The sequence below is a fragment of the Thermobia domestica genome, chromosome 12, assembly GCF_964235325.1.
Source record: "Thermobia domestica chromosome 12, izTheDome1.hap1.1, whole genome shotgun sequence".
Taxonomy (NCBI): domain Eukaryota; kingdom Metazoa; phylum Arthropoda; class Insecta; order Zygentoma; family Lepismatidae; genus Thermobia; species Thermobia domestica.
This window is the reverse complement of record NC_137465.1, coordinates 207,395,172-207,416,374: the sequence shown is the minus strand read 5'-3', so window position 1 is coordinate 207,416,374 and position 21,203 is coordinate 207,395,172. Positions and strand designations below refer to the sequence as shown.

General features: G+C 35.6%; 1 protein-coding gene across 2 annotated transcripts in view; it reads right to left on the bottom strand.

Annotated features, from left to right (window-relative positions):
- Window positions 1-8,111: 8,111 nt before the first annotated feature.
- The window catches only part of LOC145666987 (sideroflexin-1-like), a 39,277-nt gene continuing 26,185 nt past the window's right edge, over window positions 8,112-21,203 (bottom strand). For both annotated transcript variants that reach the window (XM_081734663.1, XM_081734664.1), the window contains exon 9: window positions 8,112-20,361. In XM_081734663.1, the coding sequence (XP_081590789.1) occupies window positions 20,302-20,361 (60 nt within the window). In that variant the 3' untranslated portion in view covers window positions 8,112-20,301. The remainder of the gene's footprint in view (window positions 20,362-21,203) is intronic.

The window sequence follows — 21,203 nt, the reverse complement described above, 5'->3', positions numbered from 1 at the left end:
TTAAAATGTTTCATTGACATATGACAGGGATGATTGTGAACAATAATTATATAAAGATAAATTATACTAAATTACATATTTAATTTATCGCGCCACACTTAAGTCATTTAGGCTAAATTAAATGAAATATTTCAGCTTAACGTCCCATGATTATGCCCTCTGGGCCAAGGGAAACAGATGATTAAGAGAACTGAATGATGATGGAAGAATTGGGAGGAAATGGAAGTACCACGAGAAAACCTAGGGACACAATGTTGTCCACCACAAACTTACTTGTCCGAGAATCGAACCAGGGATGTTAAGCTAAAGAAAACGGATGATTAATGAAAGTAAATTATTATGAGAATTGGTGGAAAGAGAATATGGGAAAATCCCGAGAAACCCCACTGGCGATGTTTTCAGTTACACAAAACCACTATATATTTAAGTACTCGTTTACCGAAGTTTCTCGATGTTTAACAAATGAAAATACCTAGGTGTGTATTTGGCTTGGCCTGGGTTTGATTGCTGCTGCAAAGAACATTGAACACATTAGAGTGATTCGAATTCTACCTTAAAATTGTATGTCTCCATTTCATATAACTTTGCTGCTGAAAAGGGACGCTAAAGTTCAACAAACAAAGAGGAAAAGGTACAGAGGCAAAACAATTCCTATCTATGTATCTATGTATCTATTAAAATGCTACAATAGCATTTAAAAGCGACTGAGCTCCAGCCTATAACTTTGGCTTTCAAATCTTTCATTTACGGTTGTGTGTGATTTCACATTTAACAGAGACAAACATAACATTTTGAGTATGTGTACTTTAAATAAATTAGTTAAATACTTATTTTTCATAAAGTTTGTGTTTAAAAATTATTGTTCAAAGCCTTTGTATTTTAATAAGCCTTCTCTAAAACCAATGCACTTAAATTGTGCTTTCATCTTCCGAGTTCTTTTAAACTATATGTTTGTGGTCAATCCTTTGGATAATGAGATCTCGGAAACTACAATCTCTAGAAAGATAACGTTTTCACTGATCGATTGGAAATTTTGCGTAGATTGTCCAGTTCTAATTGAATAAAAACGTGGCCATTATTTCTTTATTACATTTTATGGATCTGGAAGCGTTAAAATTTTTTAAAAAATCTAAAGCATCATATCCTATGCATTATACATTCCAACACCACATTACTGTATATAGGGGTTACATATGTCTCAGGCGTTCTTTCCATGGCCAGATAGCAATGTAAAAGGAAAGAAAACAATTTCTCCAGTGTAAGAAGAATCTTTATTTTTGTAGTGTTGTGCCCAATAAACACCATATATAACTACCAATATAAATTGTGTATGTAATGTATTTGCTTATTACATACTGCATGCATAAAGAAATAAAACACTGGTTATGAATAACTTAGAAACTCCAACCGGAAGTAGGCTCAACTCTTGCAAACGGTGCGAGATATTGAGAAACAAATAATCGATAAAATCTTCCCTTTCTGATACGCCTTACCGATTTTTTTTTTTATCAAGACGTCTTTCACTTGTTTCTGTAAAGGGACATGTACAGATGTAAGGAATGAGGATATTTATGTTCATATACGAATGATGCGCTATGTAGAGAACGCAGGTTCAGCTAGTCTATCTATTAAAATGCTACAATAGCAATTAAAAACGCCTGAGCTCCAACCTATAACTTTGGCTTTCAAATATTTCATTTACGGTTATATGTGATTTCACGTTTAACAAAGACAAACATTTTAAGTGCGTGTACTTTAAATAAATTATTTAAATAGATCTTTTTCATAAAGTTTATGTTTTAAAATTATTGTTCAAAGCCTTTGTATTTTAATAAGCCTTCTCCAAAAGCAGTGCTAATGAATCGTGCTGCCGTCTTTGGAGTTCTTTTAGACTATATATTTGTAGACGTTTATATGTTTGTGGCTAATCCTTTCGACAATGAGATCTCGGAAACTACAGGCTCTAGAAAGATGAGGTTTTCACTAATCGATTGCGAATTTTGGGTAGATTGTCCAGTTCTAATTCAATATTTAAAAAAAAAAACATGGTCATTATTTCTTCATTACATTTTTACGGGTACACTGGAAGTGTTCAAATTATAAAAACTAAAGGATCATATCCTACGCATTATACATTCCAACACCACATAGTTGTATATTGGGGTTGTATATGTCTCAGGCGTTTGTTTCATGGCCAAATGATAAAAAAGGAAGGATAACAATTTCTCCAGTCTAAGATGAATCTTTATTTTTTTATTTTTATTTATTTTTTTTTTTTTTTTTGCCCAATGAACACCATATATAACTGACATTATAATTAATTGTATATGTAATGTATTTGCTTATTACATACTGCATGCAAGAAGAAAGAAAACACTGGTCATACATGAATTAGAAACTCCAACCGGAAGTAGACTCAAATCTTGCAAAGGGTGCGAGATATTGAGAAAAAATAATCGATAAAATCTCCCCTTTATGGTACAGCTTGCCAAGTTTTCAAGACGTCTTTCACTTGTGTCTATAAAGGGACGTGTACAGATGTTGCGAGGAATGAGAAGGAGATTTATGCTCATATGCGAATGCTGCGCTGTGTAGAGAGCGCAGGTTCAGCTAGTCTATTAAAATGCTAAGTTTATATGTTTGTCCTTAATCTTTCGACAACGAGATCTCGAAAACCACAAGTGTTAGGAACGTACCGTTTTCGCTGGTCGATTCCAAATTTTGTGTAGAATGTCCAATTCTAATTGAATATTTAAGAAACGTGGTAGTTATTTCTTTATTAATTTTTTAGGGGTACACTGGAAGTGTTGAAATTTATAAAAAGTAAATCATCATATACTATGAGTTCTACATTCCAACATAACATAGTTGCATACAGGGGTTGTATATCTCTCAGGCGTTTGTTTTATGGCCAAAATGATAATGAAAAACGAAGGATAACCATTTCTCTAGGCTAAGATGAATTTTAATTGTTTGGAGTGTTTTGCCCAATGAAACGCCATATATCACTGACATTATAATTAATTATGCATATAATGTATTTTCTTATTACATACTGCGTGCAAGAAAAAAGAAAACACTGATCATATATAAATAAGAAACCCCAACCGGAAGTAGTCTCAAGTCTTGCAAACGGTGCGAGATACTGAAGAAAATAATCGAAAAAATCTCCCCTTTATGGTACCCAGGGGAGATTTTAATCTACCGATTTTTATCAAGACGTCTTTCACTTGTGTCTGTAAAGGGACATGTACGTATGTTGTGAGGAATGAGGAGATTCATTCTCATATGTGAATGATGCGCTGTGTAGAGAGTGCAAATTCAGCTAGTATTTTATGAAAATACAGAAATGAATAGTCACGTTTCACGAATATTCTTTTTTCATTTTGTGTTTGCTATTTTCCTCCGGAAACACTAGAATTTGCTTGTGAAATGATTTTTAAAATGTTCTCGAAAATATTTTTTGGAATAATATTCTTTAAAAAAAACGGAACATTAACATTTGTTCCATAAAATGTTCCCATGTGTCACCTACTTGATATATAAAAAACAAATTTTAAAAGTTACGGTGTGTGTTTGTCACTTTAGGTAGATCATATATCGTGGAATATAAACAAGCCAAATAAAGTCTTGAACCATTATCAGATAGTGATGCGCACGAGGAAAGGTAGTCTCGTCTCGAGTTTTGTGACGAAAATTCTAACTTGCCTTTTCTCGTCTTGTGAATATGAGAAAATGACATTAAACTCAACGTTTTATTTTACTTCTACCGCCAGAAAATACAAACAAAACAAGCAAAACACATTTTCTACTTAAGTTAAAGTATTCAAATATGGAGTACAAGCTTGAAAACACCGACCTAAAATTTACTATGAAGTTACCTGTCTGTAAAAGATTCACGTTGCATCTTCCAATTCTTGGGAGCGCCATAAGAAATTCAATGGAAAAATCAGTTGTACAGAGATGTTTAGATCTACGCCAGTGCGTGCTTTGGTCCCAGCGAGGCTCATTTATATTACTCTGGTATATTTCCATTGTTACTTTGGATGATTCAACGAAATATAATTAGGATAGTTTATTATTAATAACACATAGAATTACCTCTACTAATTTCTACGAGGGGTTGCTGGGAAGTCTTTAGATTTGCCCCTTTTCCATTATCTAATTTCAATAAATTTTGTTTTGTTTAAGAGCTATGTATTTCTATATGTTTGTAACCCAAAACCAATGTAGTGGGACTAATGAACCTATATTTTTTTCAGGTGGGGAGTGAAGATGGCGAATCATATTAAAACTAGTTCCTCTTTCTCCACGGGTCTAAAGAAAAAAATCCACGATGAGATGCTACAAACAACGGGGTCCACGACTCGTGCTATGCTACTGTTAACAACTTGGTTGTCAAATTTAGGACAGGAAATTTTGGCACCCTGGCCTGGGAGATCCTTTACAGTGATTGTACCCGAAACGATTGAAAAGATGTCTGAAATGATTATGTTAGACCGATGAGTTTCTGCTATAAAAAAGATAGCAGAGGATCTAGATATCTTCCGTGAGCATGTGTCATTATTTGTAATTTTTTTTTTCTTTTAAGTATAAGCACTACAGGATTACACTCAACGCAATGTAATGAGTCTGTCAAGGAATCCGTAAATCAACTTTAAAATTGCACATACTTGCCTTCCCCTTATACAACATAATTTTACTGATCACATACGCAACTTACTAACTAGCTTCTTCAACATGCTTTCAGTAGTGTTGACCGACGAAGAGAATTAAATTCAAAGCAATCTATATTTAAGTCAATTTGATGTATATTTCTATTCATTCACAAAACACAAAATAGGCTAGAATTGTTAAATTTATGGTTAGTGATTTAATGAGAATTTCACCAGCGATATGGCTAGAATTAAACCGGTAACGATATGTTTTCAACTGAAGTATAGAAGTTTTTGTGATACTATCCGAACTTACCCTCGCATGGTAACGATGTTTGTACTTCTAACTTTACGCAACGACTGATAAAAATCGGTGACCTAAGGAAAAAAGACATCGAGTCACATTGGCAATCACAGTGCAGGAGAATCAGTGGTTCCAGTGGTTAAGATTTTAACATGGGAATGATTGGTTTGATGTAAGTGTTTGAAGAGAACAGAATAACTAAATAGAAAACTATTTCGTTTAACAAGAAAAAAATGTAATGACTCGCCGAATCAAGCACTTCAAGGTATGTCCATCTTTGATTCGGAATGCTGTTTGGCATAGAACTAATGAGGCTTTGGTAAGTGGTTGGAGACATGGCGCACACAATCTGCATACACAAGCTACTAAATCCCTCTATTCCAAGATGAATTCGGTTCTGGTGCTTAATGACATCTTAAAAGGTATTCAATTAGATTAAAATCAACTAAGTTTGAGTCCCATTGCAGCAATTGAAATTCACCATTGCGCTCGTCGAATCACTGCACCACAACGTTGGCTTTCTGACAAGTTGCGTTGTCCTGTTGAAAAATACTATTTCCAGTTGGAAACAGTGGTATGAATGGGTGTACGTGATTAGCAATGACCTGCCGATAACTAGAGGAGCCTCATGGTGCCCTCCACATGCACTACTTAGGTCATAGATGATCATGAAGATTCCTTCCACCACCGGCCTATCATCGTTCTACTTTATACGTCTCGAGCAGCTATTCTCCTGGAAGAGGACGAGTTCCGACTAGGTCATCGCTATGATTAAAGCAGTATCGTGATTAATCGGAAAAATTAAATCTTTAAGTTTTACGTCCCACGGTTATACCGGTTAGGCTAAAGGAGACGGTGATTATAAGAAATGAATGAATAAAATGTGAGGAAACGGGAGAACCCCGAGAAAACTCAAGCACACGGTGTGATTAATCGGACCATGCAACGTTGGCCATTGCTCGGCAGTCCAATGACGATAGGCACGTGCCCATTCTAGTTGTAATCGACGATGCCATACGGTTAACATTGGTACACGTGTGGAACGTTAGCTGCGGAAGCCTATATCTGCCTATATCTAATAGCACGGTAAACTGTGTGCTCACATACTCGTACTTTGTTCACTGTTGAAGTCGGCTATTATTTGTGCTACATCCTGTTGTACCAACTTTGAGAGTCTACGACGTTCGATAGCTTTAATAAGACGTGGCCGCCTCACATTTTGTCATTTGGTGTTGGTTTCACTGCCCTTTTCCTATCTTTGAAAAACACTAACCTACACTGCCATACTGATAAGAGCTGTTGAGAGGTGATTTCGTGAACATCGGAATGAGCTACAACACCTTAACATTATCAAATACCTTTAGTTTATTCTGGAAATATGGTTCCAGATAATCAGTGATGTTACTATTAAGGAGTACTTTGATGAACATCTTAGATGAATCACAATACCTTCCCTGACCTACTCAATCCCCCGACTGCAACACTATTAAACACCTTTAATTAATTCTGGAGCTCTGACTCCGGAATATCCACAATGATGGAGCTATATTGAAGCGTAGTTTCATGAACATCAGGATAACTATAACACCTCCTTTGGCCTGTCTAAACCCCAGACCTCAACATTATATGTTAATTGTGAAACTCATAATCCGAAGCACATACCCTGTTCTATTTCCGCTGATGGAACTAAGTACTAAACAGCAAGAGGAACTGTACAAAATATATCTGGAAACTATTGGATATATGAACGTGGCACATACTGTTACATTTGAGAGAGTTTATAGCATGTACAGACAGGTAGCTTAATCAGATAAAATTATAATGAAGATTTTACATATATGAAGTAGAGACCTGCACGGGCCGGGCCGACTCTTATTTCTTTAGACCGGGCCGGGCCTGGGCGGGCCGACTCTGTTATTTCTTTGGGCCGGCCGACACTGATTTCTCTTCAGATCGGGCCGGGCTGGGACCGATTAATTGCAATTCTTTAATAATTATTGACTTTCGTTAAACGATAATTGGAATAAAGCCAAACGTTGAAGAAGTGTGCCCGTTGAAAAATGTTACAAAGAATGCAATAGTTATTTACAGTTTGTGTTGCTTAGCGGCTCCACTTTCACTATAGAGGATTGCAGGCATTGTACAGTAAATTGAGCTCTGACCTTGATCTTCACTGAACCCAAGTTGCTTGTCGCTAAACAATATTGCCATTGTCACTTTATGCTAAAATCAATTAAGTTAATTTTTTGTTACAGGAAATGGAGTTTTTGTTCTCTCGATGACAGGAAAAGTTCTAGGAGGCAATGGTACCATTCGGGAGGCAAGCGTCAGGTTGTCAACCAGTTTAGAAAATGTTTCTGAGGGTTAGGTCAAGCTTAATACTAAATTTTGAGAAAGATTGGGGCTCGAGCTAAATTTTTTAAACTCGGGCCAAAAACTTTTAAAATTTATCGGGGCCGGGCCGGACTTGGGCCAAGAATTTTAAAAAACTTATCGGGCCGGGCCGGGCTCGGGCCGAAAATCTCCAAAACTTTTCGGGCCCGGGCTGGGCCGGGCCTAGGTACATTCGGGCTGGATTGGGCTCGGGCCGAAAAATTCGGCCCGTGCAGGTCTCTAATATGAAGTACCATCAAAGATTGGAATATAAGTTTATGTTAGTTTGTGGAATACGATTGATTTAATTATGAGTCATTATAGTAATTAAACAGATATTATAAAAGAATAAATAGATCTAACAACGTAATTGAGTTATTGGGCCTTATGCAGAGTCGTTCTGACACGGGATTAGTGCCATAATAAAGAGTTCTACTAACATGTTTCCTGCAGTAGTCAGGCCTTTAGTATGACGCTAATCATACGTCAAAACGACTCTGCATAAGGCCCATTGGCTTTAGTAGGTTACTAAACGAAGCATGTAACGTACTAAATTACATACGAAGCCACAATTTGTATTTATTTAGATTTCAATAGAAACCATTTATGGCTTATAAGTCTCCATTTCAAGACAAATCAATCAAGCTAAAGGTAGTATTATCGCTATATTGACAGTTCAATTACATTTCAAGGTGTTTCCCTTATTTCGACAACCATTTGTATGTATCCACAGTATCAAGAGAAGATAAGGGATGAAATACAAATAAATAAAACAGTAGTTTTACGACCAGCAATTTTATTGTCTTCAAAATAAGCACCTTTCTAACATAAATCTATCATAAACTAGTATCACATTCAGAATTTACCTGGAAGTTCTGAACAGTAGTAAAAAAACACACCTACTTTTCTAGCCGGTTATTATATGGGTAAAAAAATGTGGTTAGATTTTTAAAATATGGTTAAGAAAGCTTAAGGAATGTAGGAACATTTTAAGCAAGTAAAATTGTCTTTAGGCTTACGGAAAATCTACGTTAAAAAGCAGATGTGTGTTTTTTACACACTACAAAGAACTTGGGTAATATTTACATGATTTTGTTTCCATGTTTGAATATGCTCATACGAGTAGCACTTGTATCCATATTTTCTTCTTTGTTTTTACTATAACACACTAATGCTCTTTTCCTTTTATTCATACGCAAGGAGTCTAGAAAACTGTAGGAGTAGCGTCGCCTCCTTTGTCACTTTCTGTTTAATGCGTCATATTACAAAGTACACAAAATTACAAAGTTCCTCTTTCTATTCCTACTAACAAACTAATAAGTGCTTACTTGATAACTATAAACTACCAAAAAAACTTTAAAAAATAATGCCTGCAAAATATGGCAAGAAAATCAAATTTCCACAAAAAAAATACTAAAAAATAAACACAACGAACAAAAACTAATTATCAAAAATGGCAAGAATGATTCACTATTTTTTAACCATTTAAAATTAAAAATCAAAAATATTATACGTTCAAAGTGAGTAGAGACAATTATATATGGGTATCTTAAGCTGTTGGCACATTACTCTTAAGTCCTGAGATGCGAAAATCTCAAAACGAATGGATGTACTAACAAACGACGCCAAATACAGAAAATCATATCATATTTGTGAGATTTACTCGTCAAAATTTCCGATTAACTGACTGTAATCGAACGAACTTCAACCTAGTTTTTTTTTAATTTTATTTATTTATTTCTTACGTTTTCTTCGCATTAGTTTGAATGTGTCTAAAACTGATAATAAATCAAACTTAATCAAAGCCCTAACCATGTTATCAAACATGTTTCGTACCATGTACCTTCAGATAATGTGCCTGATGAAGCAATAATAAATTTCCGAAACTGCAACACAACTTAAACGGTCCGACAATTAAGTAATGAGACTGATTCGACTGTGACTGTGATCCGTAAATCAATATATGCGTTCGAAAGAGTAATCCTTCCTTTACAATCTGGTAATACGCATTGTCGCATGCGAAGCATGACGGGAAATTCCACGGATTATCAGCAGCCACTGAGAGGCTCTCGTTACGCTAGCAGCAAGGAGCAGAGAGCGAATATCAAATTCTGTGGTAAACTGGGTAAAACTGCCACAGAGACTGTTGATTTGATGCGGAGAGTATGTGGGGATACGAAGAATCTTCGACTTCAGAAGTCAAAAGTGAAGACAATTCTCCCGTTCTTTTACGACAGTAAGGGTATCATTCATCATGAATTTGTACCAGAAAATCAACACAGTGAATGCCCAGTTTTATTTAAGTACTTTGGGGAGTTTCATGAAGAGAATTCGTCGTGTTCGGCCTGAATACTCAGCCCCATATAGCTGCTTACTTATCCATGACAAGGCACCCACTCACCGGGCAGTACTTGTTCAGGAATATTTGGCCATAAAACAAGTGTGTGTGCTACAACATTCATATTCTCTCCAGATATGTCCTCCTGTGACTATTTTCTGTCCCCTAAACTGAAGTTATTATTAAAAGGATGACTTTTTGACAATGTTGAAGACATTCAAGGAGCTGTGACAATGGCATTATGGACATACCACAAACCGAAAAAAATAAATGAAATCTTTGAGTTTTGCGTCCCACTCCTATGCCGGGTATCCTAAAGGAGACGGTGATGATGAGAAATGAATGAAATGGTGGAATGAAGAAAGTGGGAAGAAACGGGAAAACCCCAAAGAAACCCACGCACCCGGTGTTTATTCCCTACAAAGTTCACTTGGCACGAGCTGGGATCGAACCATGGACCCCATGCACCAGAGATGAACGCTCTACTACTGAGCCACCGAGGACCCCATACCACAAATTGAGTTGCAAAGATCGTTCTACTTGAGTGATCATGCCATTCGCTGTATTGACGCAAGAGTGATATAGTTTCAACAAGAAACAGGTATTATTACATTATCTTTGCTCACAATAAAATCAGTTTCATTACTTAATTGTCGGACGGCTTATTAACACATAGTTACTGCCTTGCTCAGATTTTATTTACTATCAGTTCCTTCTTTATTAATATCAGGAATCACCCTATATATATACGAGAGCCAGGAAGCACACGCTCAAATGCAAACCCCATACATGGAATCCCATAAAGATCTACGATACTAGGAAATTGTCACAAACCCTGTTAAGACTAATTCGAACAAGTATCGCTAGTTGCACATTTACCAGCAACAACTCTAGCAAAAATTTTAATCTGAAGATTCTCAAAATAGTCTAATTGTTCGATCCTTCATTCTGAAGAACTCATCAAACGTGTCGATGACTAGATTAACCAACACTGTACATATACATCTTTTACATTAAGAAAAAAAAGCATTGTAAACTATATGCCAAGAATGAAATCCGATGACCCTTTCTGTATTGTAATAATATAACTATCAGATGACATAAGTATGTTCAACTTAGAACTTTTTGTACACAAAACACTACTCAGCAATGATTTATTGAAATGTTGGTGATCACTACATACAACAACTCGCAACTTAACAAACCAATAAAAAAAGCAATTTACAATGCTACTCTTTACACTCCTTTCATATAATTTAAAATGTTTCGCTTCAGTTATTATCTTCTTTTTCTTCCTCTTCATCTTTTTGACCCATAGAAAAATTGCATCTACTTATACAAATCCGAAAAAATGTGTTACCTATACAATTTCAAGTCTCAGAAATTTACGATTTTGAATTAAGCTATTTATAGCTAAATTCCAATTCTTGTCAAATTTACTAGGAATAAAGGATTTCCAGAGGACATTACAGCGGAGTATAAGTTAACAATGTAAGGAAGTTTTCTGTGTTTTCCATAATTTAAAACAATAAATTACATGAAATATTGTATTTTGTGTCCAAATCTCTCTAGTTTCTTACATTATGCTCGAAATTCAAAATACTTTACAGCAAAACGTACAAGTTTACTCTAATTTATCTGCGCTCGAACCTCTAATATTATTTTTAACTAATTAATCTAACTTTAAAAAAATTAAAAAGCTAGAATATATGATGCTGCCAGTTGATGACATACAGGGTTAGCATAAATGATTCATTCGTTTTGAAAAAGGGGGGGCGGTGGCTCAGTGGTAGAGCGTTCACCTCTGGTGCTTGGGGTCCTGGGTTCAAACCCTGCTCCCGCCAAGTGAACTTTGTGGTGGACAAACACCGTGTGCGTGGGTTTTCTCGGGGTTCTCCCGTTTCCTTCCACTTTCTTCATTCCAGCATTTCATTCATCACTCATCATCACCGTCTCCTTTAGCCTAACCGGCATAACCGTGGGACGTAAAACTCAAAAATTTCATTTCATCTTTTCGTTTTGAAAAAGCTATATTTTCAAAAGTATTATACGTATACACATGAAATATATATGAAAAGAATCACAAACTCACCAAGTTTAAACAAGTTTATACATCCTCTACAAATGTTCACCAATATGTGCCCCTTTGGTGACACGACATATGTCCAGACGATATTCGTCTTTTTTCTTGCTTTCCCTCCATTTTCGACAGGTACTAACCTTGTACTGCCACACCCGATCGCAAAGATAATGGACTCGTGCTTCCACACACATTACAAACTTAGTGGGTTTGTGATTCTTTTCATATATCTTTTATGTGTGTACGAGTAATAGCTTTTTCAAAACGAATGAACCATTTACGCTAACCCTGTATTGTAAAATTTATGGAAGCTTAAATGAAGTGCAATCAAATAGGAACACAAAACACTGTTGGGCTTATTAATTTCAGTCACTTAGTAGCATGTATTATGGTCCACAGAAAACATGTTGTTATATATAACAGTACACATTATACCGATATTTCAATCTAATGTTTCCCTTTCTATTCTATTTTTCTTTTCTTTAAGAAACTTTAATATTTGGCTGAAAGTTTTCAGCTTTTGTATTAATTAATGCATGTTTTCTTTCTTACAATTTGAAATATATTTTTACAGAACTTAAAATATGGCTAGTTACAAAACTGATTAAAAGAACATTTTTGTTAATCAAAATAAGTTTTTAAAATTTTTCTGAAAATCAATCCAGAAGCTTTTATATTCAGCAATAGAAACTCTTTATTATTTAAATAAATAAGTGAATCACAAATAGATCCTTATTTTGTAGTAGAGATGACCTCTGAACACAATTGAATGGCGTAATAAAACAATATATACGAGGGTACGTAAAAAACTATCCACAATGTAGCTATAAGTTTTCTTACATTGTTCATACGGATCTCTGTCCTCGTTTATTTTATTGCTATGCTGCTGTTGTCATGCTGTGAAAATTTGATCCTAGTTCCTCCATCTGTCTTCCTTTTGTTGCAGATGGATCATGGCCGCTCCATTAGAAGTTTGCACCAAAGAGGAACAACGAGCAGTGATTCGATTTTTGTGGTCGCAGGGTGTATCAGGAGTCGCAATCCATCAAAGACTTTCGGCAATACGGGAACAATGTCTTACTGCAATGAACTATCTACGAATGGATTGAAAACTTAAAAAAAAAAAAAATGGTCGCACAAGTGTTACGCACGACGCAGGATGATCGTCCGGCTCCACACTAGTGTGACCATTTTTGAAGTTTTCAATCCATTCGTAGACATTCCATTGCGGCAAGACACTTTTCCCGTGCTACTAGCTACATTGCGGAAAATTTTTGACTTACCTTCATGTATGGTGAAAACAACCATATTAATAATAACACCTAATGCAGGTATTATAAAAATTAGTATATCTTTCCCATCAAAAACCAATTCTCACTTACATTTTGCTATTAATTTAATTAGTTCGGTTATATATGAAAAACAATTGATATGTACTGTTTGGGGGATTAAATTCACACCTTACAATACTCGAATAATTTGCAGAAAAGGATTAACCACTATGTGAATCTCAGTACGTTCTGTATAAATGGTACAGAAATAAATCAAGTTCCAATTATGCTAGATTGATCCTGCCTGCATAAGTAAAGACAGAAACCAAAAGTGATCTATTAGAAAACCGAAACACTAGAGGATTCAGTTCCTAATCAGTCAAGCATTTCTTAAGTACAATTTTGTTCTGCTTTTAAGACATCATATTCAAAATTGTTACTAGTGTGAAAATTGGCACAATATTTGTTACTCATAAATGCTTATATATAAATAAATAGAATCGGCTGAATATCCATCCCTATTTCTATGGAATGTACGTGATTGTATTATATACTTGTGACTGTTGTTGCTTTAGCTTATACAAAATACTTCGTAAAAGATTAAAAAATGTGTTCTAAGGATATAATAATTCACACTAAAAGTAAGTGTATACAAGAAGCAGATATAAAATAGTCATGCTGACTAAGATGGTTTCAAAATCGAAATTAACCTTATTAAAATATCTCTCTCGACTACTCTGCGGTTAAAAATTGAGCACATTGATTGGTTGATTAATTAATAGCGATACAACTTTCCTTCTCAACATCAAGGCTGTATGACACGCGACCAACTGTTTAAAGTTGGATTCAAATCACTAGAGCCTTCCTATTTCAAGTGTGCCCTCGGAAAATATGTGAAACATACTTCGGCTCCAACCCTCTTACAGAGAAAACCTTCCTTTTGCTTTGAGAAAAGAAGTGAATTACTTCGGCTGTGTTGCCAATTTGTCATTCAGTCGTTTGGTCTTGGCGAGTGAAGATCGTAGGCTACTTAGAATGGCTAACAAGACTGCACAGCGAAGCCCATAACGTGTTTAAGTGTAGCAACCCTATTTGCATCCAACTCGGCCACAGCAACTTGTTCCTTCTCTTTCGAGGGAGGTACGGGAACACACATATCGACAGCAGCGCTAGCAGGGGCACACTTGAAAAATACAAAGGCTTTAGGTATGTAAAAACCATAGTTACTGAGGTTGACGTTCTAAGATTTACTTATACGGTAAGAACCAAAAAAAAATCTTGAAATCCTCTCCTAGAACGCCCAAGCTAAGAAACACCTGAGTTAATTAACTCTGCGCCTTTGCCGTGGTTGACCCGCGTTCGATCCCTGACGGAAAAAGTTGTAGGTCCACGTCTCATATAGCCTCGCTGCTGAAAGGGACGCAAATCACATCAAATCCAATTAACTCTGCATGCCGATGAAGCACTTTCGTAAGTTATCACCAAGAATCAATCAGCACCTACCAAAAGGAATAGTGCGAACTATTTATATACTTCATTCGTTGTAAATTCAGGTAAACTGATTTGTGATAAGTAGAGTTTTAATAAGTAACATTGGTTTCTAAATAAACAGTTTTCAGATTCATTGTGAATTTCACAACTGCAACTACAGAATCTGTGTGATATGGTACAAAGTAAATTGAGCATAATTACATGATACATTACGTGATAAAGTAACATAGTGATATCAAACATACAAATTCACAGATTATCTGCTACTCTTTAACACAATAAGTATAAACCATATTTGCATAAAATTAAATTTATACATAGCACTTTAATTAAAATGTTAATGAGGAGAGTGTGCATAAGTAATTACCAATTATTCTTTCTTTTCTACATTTTTTGTAACAATAATTCCTGACCTGAGGGGCGCAATGGAAGACCAAGGTGAGACCAAAGTACTGATAGAAATAAACTACATTTGTAATTACAAACATTACGAATGTTGTAATAAAGAGGCGATAAATTATATATCGTAGAAATGCAAAATAACACGTGGTTCCACTAAAAACAAAGCTGGCCAAAAAGAATGCTGCACTATAATGGTACGCATTAATTTTGCTAGAAATAAATATACAAATTGGTACCTAATGCGTGTATTACAGTCTTTTAGTCGAGCGGCAAGTCGTGAGAGGTAGCCCACGGTTTTCTATGTGCTACTACCTTATCCATCCTTCTTAATGTTTCATGATTTCCTCTAACAAGCTATGAACAGAGAAGCAGACCATCATTGATTTCTGAAAACGAAAAGTAGCCCTCAAACCTAAAAAGGTTGGTCACCTCTGACCTAGATTATAAACTAAGCAATAACACTAAAATACTCTGAAAAGAATATTTTGAATGAATCTCTGTAAGCTTCATTACTTTTATTGCCTTAAAAAAAATGGTCCCTTAAATTTTACATTAAAATTAGTTACCGAAATATACTACAAACTAGGTGATTTACAACAATCACAGTAAGAGCAAAAGGGCAACTTCCTCATATCGGTTCATTTCGTAAGTACTAATGCACAAAGATTTACCTACTCTCATTGATTCGAAACAATATACTGTGTTGGAAAATAATTCCGAGATGGAGAAATGAAACTGTTGAGATATACTGTGATGAGACAGTAGTATTGTGAAACGTGCCCCGGTGTCACCACATCATAATTGAGGGTTATCTACCATAGCCACCGCAAAAAAGAAACCAACAGTTTATTTTCTATAAACTTCCATTGCACTATTGACATCGGTTTCACATAATTTCACTCTTTTTTTCACGTTCTACTGAACTCTATGGGAAAGTTTATTATTATTATTCATGTAGTTTGCAATTCCCAATGTGACCACCCTATCACCGTACAAAATTTGGTAAGGATTGATTGTATGATGTGGACGGCGATTGTTCCTCAATAGTACATGCGATTACGAATGTGGCTACCCTTTTCCACTCCCATTAATGCTCACTATCACTATAAAATTTGGTAGGACTTGACTGATCGGTGTAATTGTGATACTTGCACAACCAACTTACATGAATTGGGGAAGAAGAACGCTATGCACCACTAAAATTCAAGATATTAAAAAGTTAGAATACAACAGCTTATAGCAAATATCTTCCCAGGATTTTCTGATTGATATAAGAATGTAAAACGATATGTCGCAATGCTTCCAGTTTTGTACGTATAATTTTTAACTATTGGTTGAGTTGAGTTGATTTTGAGTTTAACATCCCGTTCAGCAGCGAGGCTATATGAGACGTGGACCTACTGTTTAACGTAGAATCCGAACCACATAAGCTCCCACCGAGAATCGAACCCGGGTCGCCCACACCAAAGGCGCGTACGCTAACCGCCTAGCCACGAAGGAGGTCCTTATTTAACTATTGGCTACACTCGGTAACGTGTATATATAGTTATGTAACTTTCCCCCAGTAGCGTTTATTTTCGGAACAAGTATTTCTCTTTGGAAGCCTTTATCCTGAGTGTCTTTCTATGGATTAGAGCTCATCCTTCGTATCCATATAGTACAATAAGCACAAGTATTTTTTTTTTAACTTACTTTTAATTTCTTTGATAATATTCCCACCGATAAATGGTTTTGTACAAAGTAGTACTACTCATTCCTTACTTGCCATTAATGTTTTATTGAAGTTCGAATCAATTTCGTTCATGTCTGTTACTATTATGCCTAAATGTGATGTAACGACTTTAAGTCACAAAAAAGAGATAAAACACGTGAATACAATATCTGTGGAAGATCTGCGGCGCCTCAAGTGTTCGAATTGTTGCAGAATTGCGAGTATGAACCTTGGTAATGATCAAGTATTGTGTAAATGGAAGAAAAATGAGCGTATATACATTCTGTGTAGGTTCCTCGTTACAATTTGTCCCCCCCTCCCTATCATTATTTACATCTACCATCGTCTCCTTTACCCAAAAAGGCATAACTGAGAGATGCTTGAAATTTTATTACACTGTAAAAAAATGTACATATCTTATGTTTGTTCGTCTATTAATAACTTCGAACTGAACATGAGTATGGTTCTCGATAATGTATAGAGAAATACGGTCTCTGACGCCACATTTTCCGTTTGTACCTACGATATTGATGAAAATAGCTATATATCCCATTTGTCGTAAAAGCTTTGACAAAGTAACAGGACTGATACTAGTACTCTGTAACTGCTGATGACAGAAAATTGTTTATCATATGAGACTAATGGTAGGATATTTTTCTTTTGCCGGACAAAGGTTTAGTAATGAGATCATGTGAGCCCTTCTTAAACATGGTCATTGAAAACACAGCTGGTTCCCATTCTAATGTATCCTTGCATGGAACAAGCGGCGAATATTAAGTTTTACTGTTAAGTAAGGGAAATAACAACAGAAACTTACAACGCGATTATCAGATTTTTTTACTGTCAGATTACCCTATTTCGTGGTCGTGTGTTCGAATAGTACGCCCTATTTCGTGATTGAAGTTTCTGATGACCCCAGACGTACACTCCGACAATAAGTCATTCCACGAATAATGTGAAAGCATGTTCGCCACTTGCTAGTCAGACCGTCACATGACTGTCCTGAAGTTCCAGTGGTTCCCAAGGGTGCAACAATCAACGGTCCTTTCTATCGCGACTTGCTTGATCATTTGGGCAGTGGGTTCATCGTGACACCACACTTGCGAGAACGCGGTAACTGGTTCCTTCTGAATGACAATGCCTGTCCTCACTCAGTAGTAATTTTGGCGCAGTTCTTAGTGAAGTATAGGATCCCCAAGCTCATACATCTTCCTTATTATCCGAATTTGGCTTCCAGAGACTTTTTCCTATTCCCCAAACTCAAACTGGCAGTGTAAAAACAGCATTTCACAACTGTTTAGGATATTAAGACATCGCTGACGGCACAACTCAACCGCATTCTAGAGAATGACTTCAAAACTAGTTTTGGAGACCTCGTGAAACTGACAAACATAGGCATTTCGAGAAAACGGGGGACTACTTTGAATAACCCTCTCTGCGGTTCGTTCCAGTAACTTCAAGTTTCCAGACACCAACGTCAGTCCTGGTGCTTTGTCAAACCTTGTATTCATTTCCTTTCACTGAAAACCCTACAAAAAATAAGATCCATCACAAAGAACTGACTAGTTTATGATTTGTACGAAACTCTGTATATTTTTATGCTTGTTTTCCTAGAGCAATATTGGACCATTATTTTTACCTATCAGAGATATGTTTTAACATTCATTTGTCATAAGTAGTTTATACAGGTACTTGGGCTTTCTGATACAGCGTAACTGCAAAAACTATGAAATAAGTTTTCGATGCACATAAATACCAAACAATTATTGTCCTCAACTCTGCAAAACAACTCCAAAAATATATCAACCAACTCTCAATATTCCGACAACACTATTTTACATTGATAATTACAATTCTATTTTACTCGTACAACGCATAATCAATGTTTCCTCTCCACCGTCTTTCGATTCATTCTACAGAATATTTCCTCCCTTTCCTTGCAAACACACTACACACCGCAATGCTATAATTAATGACCTAAAAAAAAGACGAAAAACAATTCCCATAAAAAATAAAATATCTGCAGTAAAAATCTAGCAAGCACACACATATATCACTCATTCTAGATTAACAATATTTTCAACAATTAAAACATTTCAACAACGAACAACACGAAGAAATCGAGGTTCGACAACAATGAATAGAAATTTACATATACGAGGGAAAGTTCGAAAATAAGTTTCCCCTCTCGTTTTCCTCACGAAAGGGGACAGCAATGGGAGAAGCAAGACAGTGGTTGCACGCGCAACACACCCAGACGCAAGTTTCCATGTTTTCGGCTTCGAAGAAGACTCTCAGCGGCAGGCGCTTTGGAAGCAATGCTGAAGTCGAAGCTGTTCGACGTTTCATCCGTATGTAGAGCCCTGAATTTTTCCTGGAAAGGTTTTTGAAGCTTATAGACCGATATGACAAATATCTCAATGTACGTGGTACTTATGTGAAAAAAATGAAAGTACGTTTGATATTGAATGTTACATGCTATTTTCGCTCTTGCATCCCTACATCTGACCACAATCGCCTAGGGAAACTTGGTTTTAGACTTTCCCCTCGTATAAGGTATTGTAGTTTGCATATTGAAGTTTCAAACAATAAAGATCTTTCTATTCACTACAAGGATAAAAATTATGAAGCTACTACAGTTTTTCTTTCTTTTGAAATCAGATGTGCACTATTTCTTGATCACCACAAATAAATTTTTCAACTAATTTTCATTTGAACATTACAGAATAATTCACATAAGACATGCCTTTATTTTCATACTTATTACGATTTCAGGTGCAACAAATCTAAACATTAAAAACCATCAATGACAAACGGTATACTGTACTGTTCTATTATCTTTCACTTATAAGTAATTTTTTAAACATCAAACACTATTATGTCAATGGATATCTGTTCTGTCATCCTACGGGATAATTTCAATCTTTTCCTTTTTAACGTTTCAGTACGCATCATAACGTCTGAATAACAACAAAAGATTTCACTGGCTACAACTCGAAATATAAAGGATTTCATCTTCCAGTATATACACGGAGTGGAATATAAGTTGCAGTCGTAAATCTAAGCCTACATTCTTCTATAATGAAAAATTAATGTAAAAACATTTCTCTTTATTCTTAGAGAAAAAAGCTCGACAATTAATAACAAAAACAATCATAATTACTTTTGGCACTATCTGAAATTACAGTGATATTTTGAGATTTAATCAACTACCTATCATTTAACAAGTAACATTTCGAAAATATGTTCTTCAGGAAAGCCTTCTTAGCCACACAAAGTGTAAACCCTTAGTCGGGAAAACGATATTTATTATTTTATACAATTCATTTAATTCCACACTTACTCCATCCACATTTTCCATTAAACAATCTAAAATCCAACCACTTAAAAGAAGATGGCCAAACTTTATATTAAATTTCACTTCTTATACATATTACCCCTAAAAAATACAAAACGTAAAAACATAAAAATAGAAAACAAAAGATATTCTTTAACAAAAGTACAGTGAGAATCATGGAAAACTATAACAGAACTAATTATTCCATAGAGAACTGTGGTCTCTATGGTTCACCGCAACATTATTACAAGAATCTCCGGTGGTTCAGCTATTGTCGTCTGTGTACCCTGAACGGTGTACCCTGAGTGAAATTTCTACTTTCACAGTTCATTTTTCCCCTTATAAGCCTTTGTTGAAATACACATGGGTCGGTGGGTTATTTAGTTTATTGATCTTCTCCTGAAATAGAAAAACATTTTTTTTCTATGAGAAAAATTGCATTTGAAAAATAAAGATTACCATATATAATACTAATAACACGAAGAATAATTTTCCATTGTTCATTTTCCTTGCAATATCTTAGCCTTATCTACATGATCTTTTTACATCACACACTTGTCTGTGAAAAATATTTATTCTTAATGCTTAAATCTACTTACAACGCTGAGCTCTTCAGTCAAGAGAAATTTGTTCCTGATTCGTTGCCCAAAACTGTTAAGCATGTCTTGTAAGGGAAAGGGCAAAGGCATCATAACCCGATTGCTGACCTGTGAAATTGTGAAGCACAGGTTTCAAACTTTATCGTGTCTCAAGGCAGGATAAAAGAACTCTTGGCCATCGTTAAAAATATTTATGATGCTGAACATCAAAAGAACTGTGATGCCAATTCACTGTGTCCAATCCAAAAACTGTGGATTCGGCCGTTTTCGACTATTTTTACATGTCACCCCTTCCTATTTCCCTAGGTAAGATGAGGATGTCTTACCCTCAAGGAACATATCAGGAGTGTCATTATTCATCTCAGCAACCCCTCAAACTATGGACTCAACACTAAGATTCCTGATTTGCAATTATATTTACAGATTACCTCTTCCCACCCCTAGGGTGCGTTGTATTTACCTCACTGGAGCTGAACTCTGACTTAAATGACATCAGGAATGTTACTATCCATCTAAGCAATCCCCAAAACTATACATTTGGCACAAATATCAATCATTTTCGATTATTTTTACATTACACCCTTTCCTGCCCTCTTTCCCAATGTTGATATTGGTACTAAAGATGTCTTATCACCACAATAT